At 46.9% G+C, this 12,750-nt stretch overlaps 1 protein-coding gene across 1 annotated transcript; it reads left to right on the forward strand.

The window, feature by feature from the left end:
- The first annotated feature begins 7,803 nt into the window (after positions 1 to 7,803).
- Positions 7,804 to 12,175, forward strand: FIS1 (fission, mitochondrial 1). Its single transcript, XM_080679922.1, has 5 exons — positions 7,804 to 8,016; positions 8,900 to 9,032; positions 10,922 to 10,998; positions 11,424 to 11,529; positions 11,863 to 12,175. The coding sequence occupies exons 1-5, from the start codon at positions 7,972 to 7,974 to the stop codon at positions 11,958 to 11,960; spliced, it is 459 nt and encodes a 152-aa protein (XP_080536048.1). The 5' UTR covers positions 7,804 to 7,971; the 3' UTR covers positions 11,961 to 12,175.
- Positions 12,176 to 12,750: the final 575 nt, after the last annotated feature.

The raw sequence follows: 12,750 nt of genomic DNA on the forward strand, positions 1-12,750 counted from the left end.
CCTTCCTTTGCCTGCCCACCCCTCTCCAGTCACATTGGCTTCTTGGCTGGACTCAAACAGCCTTTGTAGGTTCCCTCCTCAACCTGTTTCACTTGCTGCTTTGTCTGCCTGGAATGTTCTTCCTCATTTACCTGCATGGCTCATTCATTCACTTCAGTGCTCTGCCCAGGTGTCAGCTCTCCAGAGGGGGCTTCTTCAGGCGCTCCTCTTCTCTCACAATTCCTTTACCCTGCTTTGTTTTCATAGCACTTTCAACTTCTGACATTATTGTATTTAGTTATTTACTTGTTCAGTTATTTTTTGTTTCCCCCATTAAAAAGCAAGCTCCTTGCCGAAACCGGTTTGGCTCAGTGGATAGAGCATCGGCCTGCGGACTGAAGGGTCCCAGGTTCGATTCCGGTCAAGGGCATGTACCTTGGTTGCGGGCACATCCCCAGTGGGAGGTGTGCAGGAGGCAGCTGATCGATGTTTCTCTCTCATCGATGTTTCTAACTCTCTATTCCTCTCCTTTCCTCTCTGTAAAATATCAATAAAATATATTTTTTTTAAAAAAAAGCAAGCTCCTTGAGAACAGGAAATTCATTTTATTTAGTGCCAGTGCCTGGCACATAGTAGGTGCTCAATAAGTATTTGCTGAGTGAATTAAATCATGAGTGAATGAATGAGCCGAATAAGAAAAGGGGGAGGGGATAGATGTTCCAGATAGGGGAACTGTCTGTCCAGAGGGCCTGCGGCCAGTAGGGGTTTTCAGAACTGAAAGAGGCCTGTGGGATTGGAGTACAGACAGGGAGAGATAGTGTTAAAGAGAAAACCACAGGCCCAAAATGGTGTCACTTGTGCTAAGGCCAATGATAACAAACTTAGATTTTTTAAAAATATATTTTTTTACTTCAGAGAGGAAGAGAGAGAGAGAGAGAGAAACATCAATGATGAGAGAGAATCATTGATCAGCTGCCTCTTGCATGCCCCCTACTGGGGATCCAGCCCACAACCCAGGCATGTGCCCTGACTGGGAATCGAACCAGGACCTCCTGGTTCATATATTGATGCTGAACCACTGAGCCACACTGGCTGGGTCAAACTTAGACTTAATACCTCACGTAATTGTAGTTTCAACCTCTCAAAAAATGTAATCTTGCCCTGGCTGGTTTGGCTCAGTGGATGGAGAGTTGACCTGCAGACTGAAGGGTGCCAGGTTCGATGCCACGTTGCAGGCTTGATCCCCCGTGGGAGTGGTGGAGGGGGCAGCTGATCAGTAATTCTCTCATCATTGATGTTTCTCTCTCTCCTCCCTTCCTCTCTGAAATCAATAAAAATATATTTTTCTAAAAAATGTAATCTTACTGTGGAGAACCATATGGCATTTCCTCAAAAAACTAAAAATGGAACTCCCATTTGACCCAGTGATCCCACTTCTAGGTATATTTCCCAAGAAACTGGAAACACCAATCAGAAAGGATATATGCACCCCTATGTTCATAGCAGCACTATTCACCATAGCTGAGATTTGGAAACAGCCTAAATGACCATCAGCAGATGAGTGGATTAGAAAACTGTGGTACATTACACAATGGAATCCTATGGTGCTGTAAAAAAGAAGGAACTCCTACCATTTGCAACTGCATGGATCGACCTGGAGACTATTATGCTAAGTGAAATAAGTCAGTCAGAGAAAGATAAATATCACATGATCTCACTCATTTGCGGATTATAATGAACAACATAAACTGATGAACAAAAACAGATTCAGAGACAGAAGCATCGATCAGAGATGCTCAAACCTCAGAGGGAAGGTAGGGGAGGGTGGGGGTTAGGGGGAGAGATCACTCAAAAGACTTGTATGCATGCATATAAGCATAACCAATGGACAGAGACAGCAGCAGGGTGAGGGCATGTATGGGAGTGGAGTGGGGGGGCACTGGGGGATATGGACACATGTAATACCTTAATCAATTAAAAATGTAATCTTAATCAGTCTAGAATTTCTGATCAAGCACCATTAAGGTAATATGTTACTTGTACTCCCTCCATCCTCCATAGAAAGAAGAAGCAACCTACATGATAAAAATCCTTGCCATTTCCTTCCTCCATCCCCAAAAGATGTCCTAGTCTTAAAATAATCTTTACTTTTGTTAATAGCTCCCTTGTCTACCCTTCTTCCTATAAAAAAAGCCTTTCATTTTATACAACACCAGTTGGAGTTGTTAGATGGGATGCTACCCAATTCATGAATTAAATAATAAAGTCAATTAGATCTTCAAATTTACTCATTTGAATTTTTTTTGTTTGTTTAAAATATATTTTTATTAATTTCAGAGAGGAAGGGAGAGGGACATAGAGATAGAAACATCAATGAAGAGAGAGAATCATTGATTGACTGCCTCATACATGCCCCACGCTGGGAATAGAGGCCACAACCCAGGCATTTGCCCTGACCGGAATCAAATCATTCATAGGTCGATGCTCAAACATGGAGCCACGCTGGCTGGGCTGTTTTTTAACTGTAATAATGAAGAAATGAGGCAGAGAGTTAAGCATGGACCAGACTATAGAAGACCTTGTAGGCTGTGTTACAAGATTTTGGCCTTTGTTCTAATGACAGATCAGCCACTAAAAGGTTTCAGGTGAATTGAGAACTATGTTTTTATACTAGTACAATCCCTCTAACTACTAGGTGGTAAATTGATGGTAATGGGGCAAGAATGGATGCATGGGACCAGTAAGGTGACTGTTGAAGTAATCTAGGCAGAAATGACAGTGGTTTGCATTTGGATTCTGGTTGAAGAAGATAGACAAACATAATTTGGATGTAAAATTAACAGTCACTATATCCTATCCCTATAATCCAAGGTGGCAAGCTATGCTAACTAGACCCCAAAAGACAAGCTCAAACTTAGGACCTCTTCATTGGCACAGAAATGAGCCAACTAAGGCATTCTTTTTTCCTCACATACATATATTCAAAAAACTCTGATGGCGCTTTTGCCATGCACTAGGCCTGTGCCAAGAGCTGCAGCAGATACAAAGATGATTAAGGTGCAGTAGGCCACTCCACAGAAGTAACATTCTAATAAAAATAATATCCTTTGGTCTTACTATATTCCCTGCATTGCCAGTACTTACTCTGTCTTTGGTCCTAGTCTGCTTCATATTATGTACATCTTTTTTTTTTTTAATATATTTTATTGATTTTTTACAGAGAGGAAGAGAGAGGGATAGAAAGTTAGAAACATCGATGAGAGAGAGACATCGATCAGCTGCCTCCTGCACGCCCCCCACTGGGGATGTGCTCGCAACCCAGGTACATGCCCTTGACCGGAATCGAACCTGGGACCCTGCAGTCCGCAGGCCGACGCTCTATCCACTGAGCCAAACCGGTTTCGGCTATGTACATCTTTTTATCCCCTCTGCTTACCCCAAAGCCCAGCCAGAACTAGGTGCTCAATGCAACTTTGAATGAACGTGAATTTTTCTTCTTGAAAAATTTTATGCTAGCAGTCATAAAAGAGCCTGTTCTCCAAACTGAAGTTTTTGTCAAAGTTTACTGAGCTCATATCAAAATAATTTCAAGTGCCCAAGCCAAATAAAGAATAGCACACATATATACCTCACAAGTCTATTATGACAATAAAATAAATTTAAGGGGATTTGCAAACATGAAAGGTGATTTGTATGATAATCTCTGCATTTGCACTGCCCTCTTTACAATCATGTGCTGCAACGCATATATGAAGGCGGTCCCATTAGATTATAATGAAGCTGAAAATTTTCTATCGCCTAGTGATGTCATAATGTCATAGTATAACACATTGCACAAATACCATTGTGTTACAGTTGCCTACAGTATTCAGTACAGTAACATGCCATACAGATTTGTAGCATGTACTGCAGGGGAATAGAATTTGTGTCCCCAAAATATGTCTATTTGGCATGAGGATTATTTTAGGCCAGTTAATTTTAACAAACAGCTGACATGGGAGAAACTCTGAAAATCTAGTAGAAGTTACCCTTTGTAAAAAAACATTTACTACATTGTAAGGGAAATCTACACTTGTAAGGGTGTCTGCCTTGCTATACCAGGAGTTATCTATAGAAACTCTTACCCATACTAAAGGCAAAGACTTAAATCTGCATAACAACCTTACTCTTTTTTTACTGTGTTTTTCCTGATAACCTCCTATAACTCACTCTTCCCACCCTCAACATCTTTTCAGCTGAAGATGGATGGTATTTAAGGTGGTGGCTTCAACCATTTTGGTGAATTACTCAACTGTTTTGGGTCTCTCCCAAGTATACTGGAGGTATACATGTTATTAAATTTTTGTTTGTTTTTATACTGCTAATCTGTCTTTTATTACAGGGACTAGAAATTCATGCACAGCGGGGGTGGAGGGGAGGGCCTCCTCAGCCCAGCCTACACCCTCTCAATCTGGGACCCCTCAGGGGATGTCCGACTGCCGATTTAGGCCCAATACCAAGGATTGGGCCTAAACTGGCAGTCGAACATTCCTCTCACAATCCGGGACCGCTGGCTCCTAACTGCTCACCTGCCTGCCTGCCAGATCGCCCCTAACTGTCCCCCCCTGCCAGCCTGCTGGCCTGATCACCCCCAACTGCCCCCCCTCCCCTGCTGGCCTGGTCACCGCCAACTGCCCCCCCCCACCCCCCGCCTGCCTGGTCGCCCCACGCAGCCTGCTATTCGGTCGTTTGGTCGCCCCTCACTGCCCCCCTTCCCCCCGCTGGCCTGGCTCCCAACATGGGACACACACCCCACAGCGGGGGCAATTTGATTTTTAAGGTGGGCAATTCAAAAATGAGTTATTAACAGTGAATTTTTTGCATTTCTTATGGTTCTAAGAGCCTCATGTGCAGTATATAAATATATATTGTGACATGCATTTCAATTCTCTATTATATGTTTTGAAACTTTGCTATTTTTTCATATCACTTCATATTATTACTATTTTTAACAATTTCTTAGTGATTTCTTCCTCAGTACTTCAACTGTCCTTTCATTCTTTTATTTTCTCTTTCATGGCTGCCATGTTCTTTTGAAGCTTATTTAGACCAAGTTAATGGCCTTTTAGGCTTCCTTCAAGTGAACAGGAGTTCACTTTTTGAATAATAAGAATTATATGTCACAGGGGGCATCAGAATTTTAGAGGTGCTTAGGTGGGGCATGGTCAAAAAGAGGTTGGGAACCACTGGGCTATACCATATAACCTAGGTGTGTATTAGACTATACCATCTAGATTTGTGTAAGTGCACTCTGATGTTCAAACAAGAAAATCGCCTAACAATGCATTTCTCAGAATGTATCTCCATCATTAAGCAGGGTATGGTTGTACTAGTGTTGGCTTTATTTCATGTTTATTTAACAAATATTTATTGAACATTGATCTTGTGCTAGTGTTAGTGGGGAAACCGCACCAGAATGTTACTGACAATTGGACCTGGGTTCAGCAACCTTGGTGCTTGAGTTCCGGTAAGAAAGAATTCGGAGCCAAGACTCGAGTACAAGTAAAAGTTTATTTAGAAAGTCACAGAGGTAGAAAAAGAGCCACCTGGGCTTCGTGGGCTCAAGGAACAAGTTACAGAGGCAAAAGAAGAACGCTGGGAACTTAGGAGAAAGAAAGCAAGGATAATGCTCCTTGTGGAAGGGGAGGGGGAAAGGCGGGCGCACTCAAGGGCAGGGGAGGGGAAGCAAAGGGAGATGGGAAAGTAGAACACTCTGAGTCCTTTGTCTGAAGGGGATTTATCCATTTCCCCAAGACAGGGATTTTAGGGGACATCTCAGGGGAGGATCTGAACAGAATTTTATCAGCTTTCTAGATGTATCCTCTCCCATCATGGTCTCCACTGGTTAGTAGTGCCATGGGAGGGGGTCATTAGTCATCACAGCTGGTCCTGATGCCAGCCTTGGCATCACCTGCCTGGCCTTGCTGGAGTTTTTTGGGGGGGGCCTGGAGCTGAAACATAGCTGAGGCCTAGATGTTATCTCAGGGCTTAATGCTCAAGTGAGTCATATGATGCTATTCTCCCACCCCCTTGTTTTTCCTCTTGGGGGAGGAGAGGGTCTACCACATGACTAGTGACATGCCAGAAGAGGAAAGATCCGGGGAGTCTGACCAGACATGCTAGGGGAGGGAAGGTCACCCTGGGGGAAAAGGTCCCATCCCAGTCTTGCCCATTCTACCCGTCAACTTTCTGTACCTGTTTCTATTCTACTCATGCCTGTCTAATTGCCTAGGAGCTGGAGATGCAAGGATAAACAAGATTTAGTTCCTTCCTTCATAGAACTTACATTCTAATGAGCACTGTGGGTCAAAGTTGTTTAAAAAATTAAATCAAGTAAATTTTTAAAAATATGTTTTCATTGATTTTAGAGAGAGGGGGGAGGAAGAGGGATAGAGAAATAGAAACATCAATCGGCTGTCTCTGGTACGCACCTACTGGGGATTGAGCCCACAACCCAAGCATGTGCTCTGACCTGGGATCGAACTGTGACCTCCTGGTTCATAGGCCAATGATCAACCACTGAGCCACACCAGCCTGGCTCAACTGAGTAAATTTGAAGATCTAATTGACTTTATTAAATGATTCACTGGGGCAGCATCTCATGTAGCAACAAGGATGCTTCTAAGGGGTTGTATGAAATGGAGCTATTAGCAAGAGAAGAAAATTATGTTTTTTAGACAAGGACTTCTTTTAGGGAGAGGGGAATGGCAAGGGTTTTTATCATGCAGATTGCCTTTTAATTCTTGGGTAGGGGTGGGGGGGGGGGGGAGACATGATAGATTTACCTTATTTGTGCTTGACCAGAAAATTCCAGACTTGATTAAGATTACATTTCTGGGAGAGGTTGAAATTGCAATTAAATTGGGTATTAAATCTAGGTTTGATATGGCTTTTACACTGAGTGATACTATTTTGGGCCTGTGGTTTTCTCTTTAAAAAGGTAAAACGAATATTGAAAGTCATTACCTACCCAGTCCCATCTCTGCATAGAATAGATGCTGGAGCAGCCAGCAGCATTTCATCTTTCTTTGCTTTTTTGCTCCTTACTGCCAAGCTCCTCATTGCCCTTCACCCCACACAGCAGTCCTTTCCCCTCGGGGGAATATTATATAAGTAATATTTAAAAGATTGGACCCTTTCTGCAAGTAATGGCAACAGCTTTTCTTAGTCTCTGGGTGTATGGATAACAGATCCAGTTTATGCCCTTTTGTATTGTAAGAGTAGTAGAGATCCTGGTAATTCTTTTATATATATTTTTTATTGATTTCAGAGAGGAAGGGAGAGGGAGAGCTAGAAACATCAACCATGAGAGAGAACCGTTGATTGGCTGCCTCCTGCACGCCCCCTACTGGGATTGAGCCCACAACCCAGGCATGTGCCCTTGACTGGAATCGAACCCGGGACCGTTCAGTCCTCAGGCCGACACTCTATCCACTGATCCAAACCAGCTAGGGCTGGTAATTCTATTTTTCTTCCAGGCACTGAAAAGTCACACAGCTTCCAGGGTCCCAGGTTTCTGGGAGGGTCTTATAGCTCATCTTAGGGTGGAGGGTGAGACGGGTAGGGTTAGACTGGTCCCTAAAATTATATGATCCATGCTCGGTTCTCACCTTCCTCTTTGTGCTATTTGGAGGAAGGCATATGCAGGGCACCCAGGAAGGCCATGAGTGGCATTGTAAGCAGCCCGCTGGGTGTGAGATTGACTGTGGGACCCCTCTGAGGGAAAGAATTACTGACGCCATCGGCACGCCCACTGTGCGGGGAGGAAGGGGCGGGGCTCCACTCAGTCGGCGTGGGGCGGGCTTAGCGTTGCTACGTGCAGCGATTGGCTCTGCGTAGGGGAGGGGGCCCTTTTCCGCTGAACGCCGGAAGTGGTTCTCCCCTCCTGCCAGTGGGCCATGGAGTTGGTGGCACAGTAACGTCTGAGGTGTGAGGATTGCGGGGCCGGCGGCCATGGAGGCCGTGCTAAACGAGCTGGTGTCTGTGGACGACCTGCTGGTGAGGCCTGGCCCAGAGGGAGGGAGAGGAAAGGTTCGGGCGGGCGGGTCCTGAGAAGAATCGGATAGGGGCCAAACCCTTTTCTCATCATCAGCTTTCCCTAGTCACGCTGAACTACTACTCCCGGCAGCCTTTGCAGCGTCCGTCTCCTGCCGAGATGTTCCACTTTGCCCCAGAGACTAATGGGAGTTGTAGTTTCCTACGTCACCACGCCTCAGACTCAAGGCCTGGAGTCTGGCTTGGAAAGACTTGATGGGTTCTGGGTGCGTGCAACAGTTAGGTCAGAGTCCTAACCTGTTTTAGAGTGCTCCCTCAGTGGCGACCCACATAAAGTATATATTACTCATTGTATCCGGCACGGTGCTAAGTACATCGCAGGCGATATCTCAATCTTTGAGTTATGAGAGGTAGGCAGCATCTTGTTCCCGCTTTGCAGATAAGAAAAAGTCCGGACTCGGCAAGGTGGGATGGGATAGGGGAAGCAGTCTCCGACAGGGATTGTGTGGGCAGTTGAGCAGTTCTGACTGTTGTTGAACAGCATGTTTACTGTTTAGCCACTCGGGGTCAGTTGCTCCGGGAGCGGTGCCTGGAACCACCACCAGGTGGCATCTCCACTCAGTACCAGTAGGGGGAGGGAACAGAGATGGGCGGAGGGGGGGGGGGGGGGAGAGACTGTCCAGAGACATGCCGCCCACAAGAAACTGAAAGCCTGGGGTCCCAGAGATGGAGATAGAACTTGTGGAGCCAGGTATGAAGACCCGTGAGGGAAATATGGCAGAGACTGGGAAAGATGGAGTGTAACTGGGAAATGGACACAAGGTCCTGATAGAGAAGTGGTTTGCCCTCTTCATTTCTAAATGACTCCTCTCCTCTCCTATGGCAGAAGTTTGAAAAGAAATTTCAGTCTGAGAAGGCAGCAGGCTCGGTGTCCAAGAGCACGCAGTTTGAGTATGCCTGGTGCTTGGTGCGAAGCAAGTACAACGATGACATCCGTAAAGGCATTGCACTGCTGGAGGGTGAGGTGCCCGGCTACCCTACTCCCCTTCCCAACTGCAATCAGGATCTGCCCTTCTCTCCTGCCATTGGTCATTCCCTCCCTCCATCTCAAGTGGTGGGATTCTTTTTCAACATGGGACCTGTTATTACAGACACTTAACAGTTATTTTACCGTAAACTCACTAACAGGACTATACACATTAGCCTGGCTTCCAGTGTACTTTGGGCTAATTACCACCTCATTGTTTTGCCAAACAGACCATGACAGTTTCCACAGGACTTTGGTGATCTGCTAGTCTAACCATAAAGAAAGTGATTTGTCTGAAATCCTACAGCTATTAATGGCTTAATTAGGACTAGAGTCTCCTGTCTCCTGTGTCTCAGTCCTGTGCTCTTTGCTCCCCATCATGTCACTTATTCAGCAGCTGTTGTTGAAACCTTTTGTGAGGGTGGCATGGAAGAGGTGCAGAAGACAGTCCCAAAAACCTGTGAGCAAATGATGCTTTTTTGATTGGACTCCTATTTCCCATTGTTTTGGAATGGGTCACCATTTGTCAGAGGCCACAATATTTGACCTTTACATTTCTTTGAACCCCCTCTGTCTTGGTCAATTAATCCTATATAATAAAAGCCTAGGTGGTGTCGCACGACATTGTCACAGATGGCCGCCACAAGATGGTTACCACAAGATGTCCGGCAGGGGAGGGCAGTTGTGGGTGACCAGGGCCTGCAGGGAAGGGCAGCTGGGGGCAACCAGGCCTGCAGGGGAGGGCAGCTGGGGGTGACCAGGCTGGCAGGGGAGGGCAGTTAGGGGCCACCAGGCTGGCAGGCAGAGGTGGTTAGGGGCTATCAGGCAGGCAGACAGAGGCAGTTAGGGGCGATCAGGCAGGCAGGCAGAGGCAGTTAGGGGCGATCAGGCAGGCAGGCAGAGGCAGTTAGGGGCGATCAGGCAGGCAGGCAGAGGCAGTTAGGGGCGATCAGGCAGGCAGACAGGTGAGTGGTTAGGAGCCAGTAGTCCTGGATTGTGAGGGGGATGTTCGACTGCTGGTTTAGGCCTGATCCTGGCATTTGGACATCCCCCAAGGGGTCCCAGATTGGAGAGGGTGCAGGCTGGGCTGAGGGACACCCCCCTCCCCGCCCCCATGCACGAATTTCATGCACCAGGCCTCTAGTTGTAAATAAGAAAACAATCCGTGTACTAGCAAAGAATGCCTATTGTAAATTATTAAAATTATTAGTGCAAATAATCTCACCTTACATTTGTCTGATTTGCCAATTCAGATTATTTTAAGGTTTCCTCTACAACAGAACACAGCTGTAGAAGAAGTGGTCTCTAAGGGTTGCCAGTCTAGTTGAGGAGATAGTACAGACACTTGGGAAGATTTATCAACACCCACAAAACTATTTAGCAACAAATTCTAGTGCTTAAGAGTACAATGGAACACATAAGCCTCTGGGAAGTCACTGAATTAAGAGTCAGGTGGTGGTCTTCAGAAAAGGCTAATTGAAGGTGAGTTTTCAGCTGATTTTTAAAAAGGGGTTGGGGAGTACAAACTTATTTTTAACACTTGTTTGGGCAATTAGAAACTGTAGTTGAAACACAACAGATGTCAAAACTGAGTAGAGATGCCTCTTGGCTTTTCCAGTGCCTTGATTTCCTTTCAGTTTACTTGGATGAACCAGGATTGACTATATTTTTGGTACCAGAGTGTTGATCACTAGGGTGTTTGGGCAGCCTGGGTTCATGCTGTCCATAGGTTTGACTAGAAACCAAATGTGACTTGAGCTGAAACAGAGGGGGATTTTTCCCAGGATTATATAGGAATTCAGAGAGTAGAAAGGGTCTCAGACACAAGTACTAGGAAAAGAGAGAAGTGGTTTTCATCCTTTCCTCCTTCCTCCTCCCCAGAGCTATTGCTCAAAGGGAGCAAAGAGGAGCAGCGGGATTATGTCTTCTACCTGGCTGTGGGGAACTACCGGCTCAAGGTAAGGCAGAGAGCTCCCTTCCCATTCCATCCTACTTGGATGGGCCATAGCACCCTCCTTTTTCTCCAAGGTAGAACCTAAAAAGGACAGTAGGCAGGGGGTCGTATCGTGTACAGAGGTGCCAGGTGACAGCAGGTCAGGATGCTGAGGGAAGGTGAGAGACAGAGGATCAGGGTGCCAGAGGGTGTGGGGTAAAGGTGAAGTAAGGATTGGGGTGCAGCCCCGGGCCTTGGATTGTTATCTCCCCTAGCTTATCATCCCCACACAGTTGGGGTTGTTTGTGGACTCTACTCCATTGGGTGGGGCTGTTGTGAGGGAAGCGGGTGGAGGTAGAGGGAGGAGCCCCCAGGGCAAGTGAAGGGAAGGCCCCTCTGATGGGCAGGAATGCTGAAATACTGAGGGGTGTGTGTGTGTTCTGAGTGTAGGAATATGAAAAGGCCCTAAAGTATGTGCGAGGGCTGCTGCAGACAGAACCCCAGAACAACCAGGCCAAAGAACTGGAACGGCTCATTGACAAGGCCATGAAGAAAGGTGAACGCCTTCCCCTCTGTCTTTCTCCACTCCCCACTCTCCTATCTCCCTGGCCCCCATCATCCCTAGGTCCTTCTTAACTATTAGTGTAGTCGTCTTTCTCTCTCCCCACCCCATGCCTGGGCCCTCTGATCTCTCTTTAAATGACTCTTCCTCCCAGCAATTCCTCCTTAAAACCTCAGAAGCCTTCTTTGTCCAACCTTTGGAGTCTCTCACCCCATGCATCCAGGTGGAGAGGCACAACTGTTGAGCAGTGGGCAGGAAGAAGACAGTAGCCAGGGTACTAGTGGGCTGGGGCTCAACTCCTGAAAATTTCCCTTTTCTTCTCCCCAGATGGACTGGTGGGCATGGCCATTGTTGGAGGCATGGCCCTGGGTGTGGCGGGACTGGCTGGACTCATCGGATTTGCTGTATCCAAGTCCAAATCCTGAATGAGACTGCACCTCTGCCTCTGCCCAGGAATACGTGGGAGCCCATGGAGAACACTCAGAGAGGGGCCCATCCATTCTCGCTGTGTCCCTTTCTTCTCCTGCACCCTGTCACTGTCCTCTATGGCCTCAACCTCCTCTCCCCTGAGATCTGTCCTCTAGCCCCAGATCGTGTGCTTTAGGATGAGTGTAAATAAAATTGGGCTTTGACTTGCGAACCTCTGTGTCTGTGTTGAGGAAGGGGCAGGTTTCATTGGGCCCAGAAGTCGGGGTAACACATGCTCCTTTCCTGCTCTGTGTTCTTCTATTACCTCCATGCTGGTATGGGGTTCTCCTTTGTTTGCAGAGCTGCCCAGATCCCACGCCCTTCCTCCCTCAACCCCACCAAAAGCCACGTGGCCTCCGCACGGCCCCAGGATCCTGAGAGAAAGTGACAGGAGGTGGGACAGGTTTGGATTTATGTCTCCTGTCTCCTCTGACCCACTCAGCTGCCTTTTAGCACGTGGAGTTTTCCACACCAGGGGGCCCCCCCACTCAGTTTCCTCCAAAACCTCCGCCCTTCCCCTCCCTTTGTCTTCCTGCTTCCTCCCCTTCCTCCTACCCTAGCCTCCTTAGGAGAGGGGGTGATGTTGGGGGCAGGGAGGGAGGTGGTGGGGAGGAAACAGGCATTTGGCATGGAGTTGGCAGGAGTTTTAAAAGAGGTTAGGAACCCAGGACACCCCAGTTGTAGCCTCCGAGTGGAAGGTGGAGACCCAGTCCCCACCCAGCCTGCTTTGCCCCACACCCACCTTGT

Source organism: Plecotus auritus (assembly GCF_963455305.1).
Source record: "Plecotus auritus genome assembly, chromosome: 7".
In the NCBI taxonomy this organism is placed as follows: Eukaryota; Metazoa; Chordata; class Mammalia; order Chiroptera; family Vespertilionidae; genus Plecotus; species Plecotus auritus.

What these genes read in the sequence shown, in the direction of transcription:
- FIS1 (XM_080679922.1), top strand. Translation starts at nt 7,972, where the DNA reads ATGGAGGCCGTGCTAAACGAGCTGGTGTCTGTGGACGACCTGCTG. An exon ending in TGTCTGTGGACGACCTGCTG is followed by an intron (nt 8,017 to 8,899) that starts GTGAGGCCTGGC and finishes CTCCTATGGCAG; the next exon opens with AAGTTTGAAAAGAAATTTCA. An exon ending in TGACAAGGCCATGAAGAAAG is followed by an intron (nt 11,530 to 11,862) that starts GTGAACGCCTTC and finishes TCTTCTCCCCAG; the next exon opens with ATGGACTGGTGGGCATGGCC.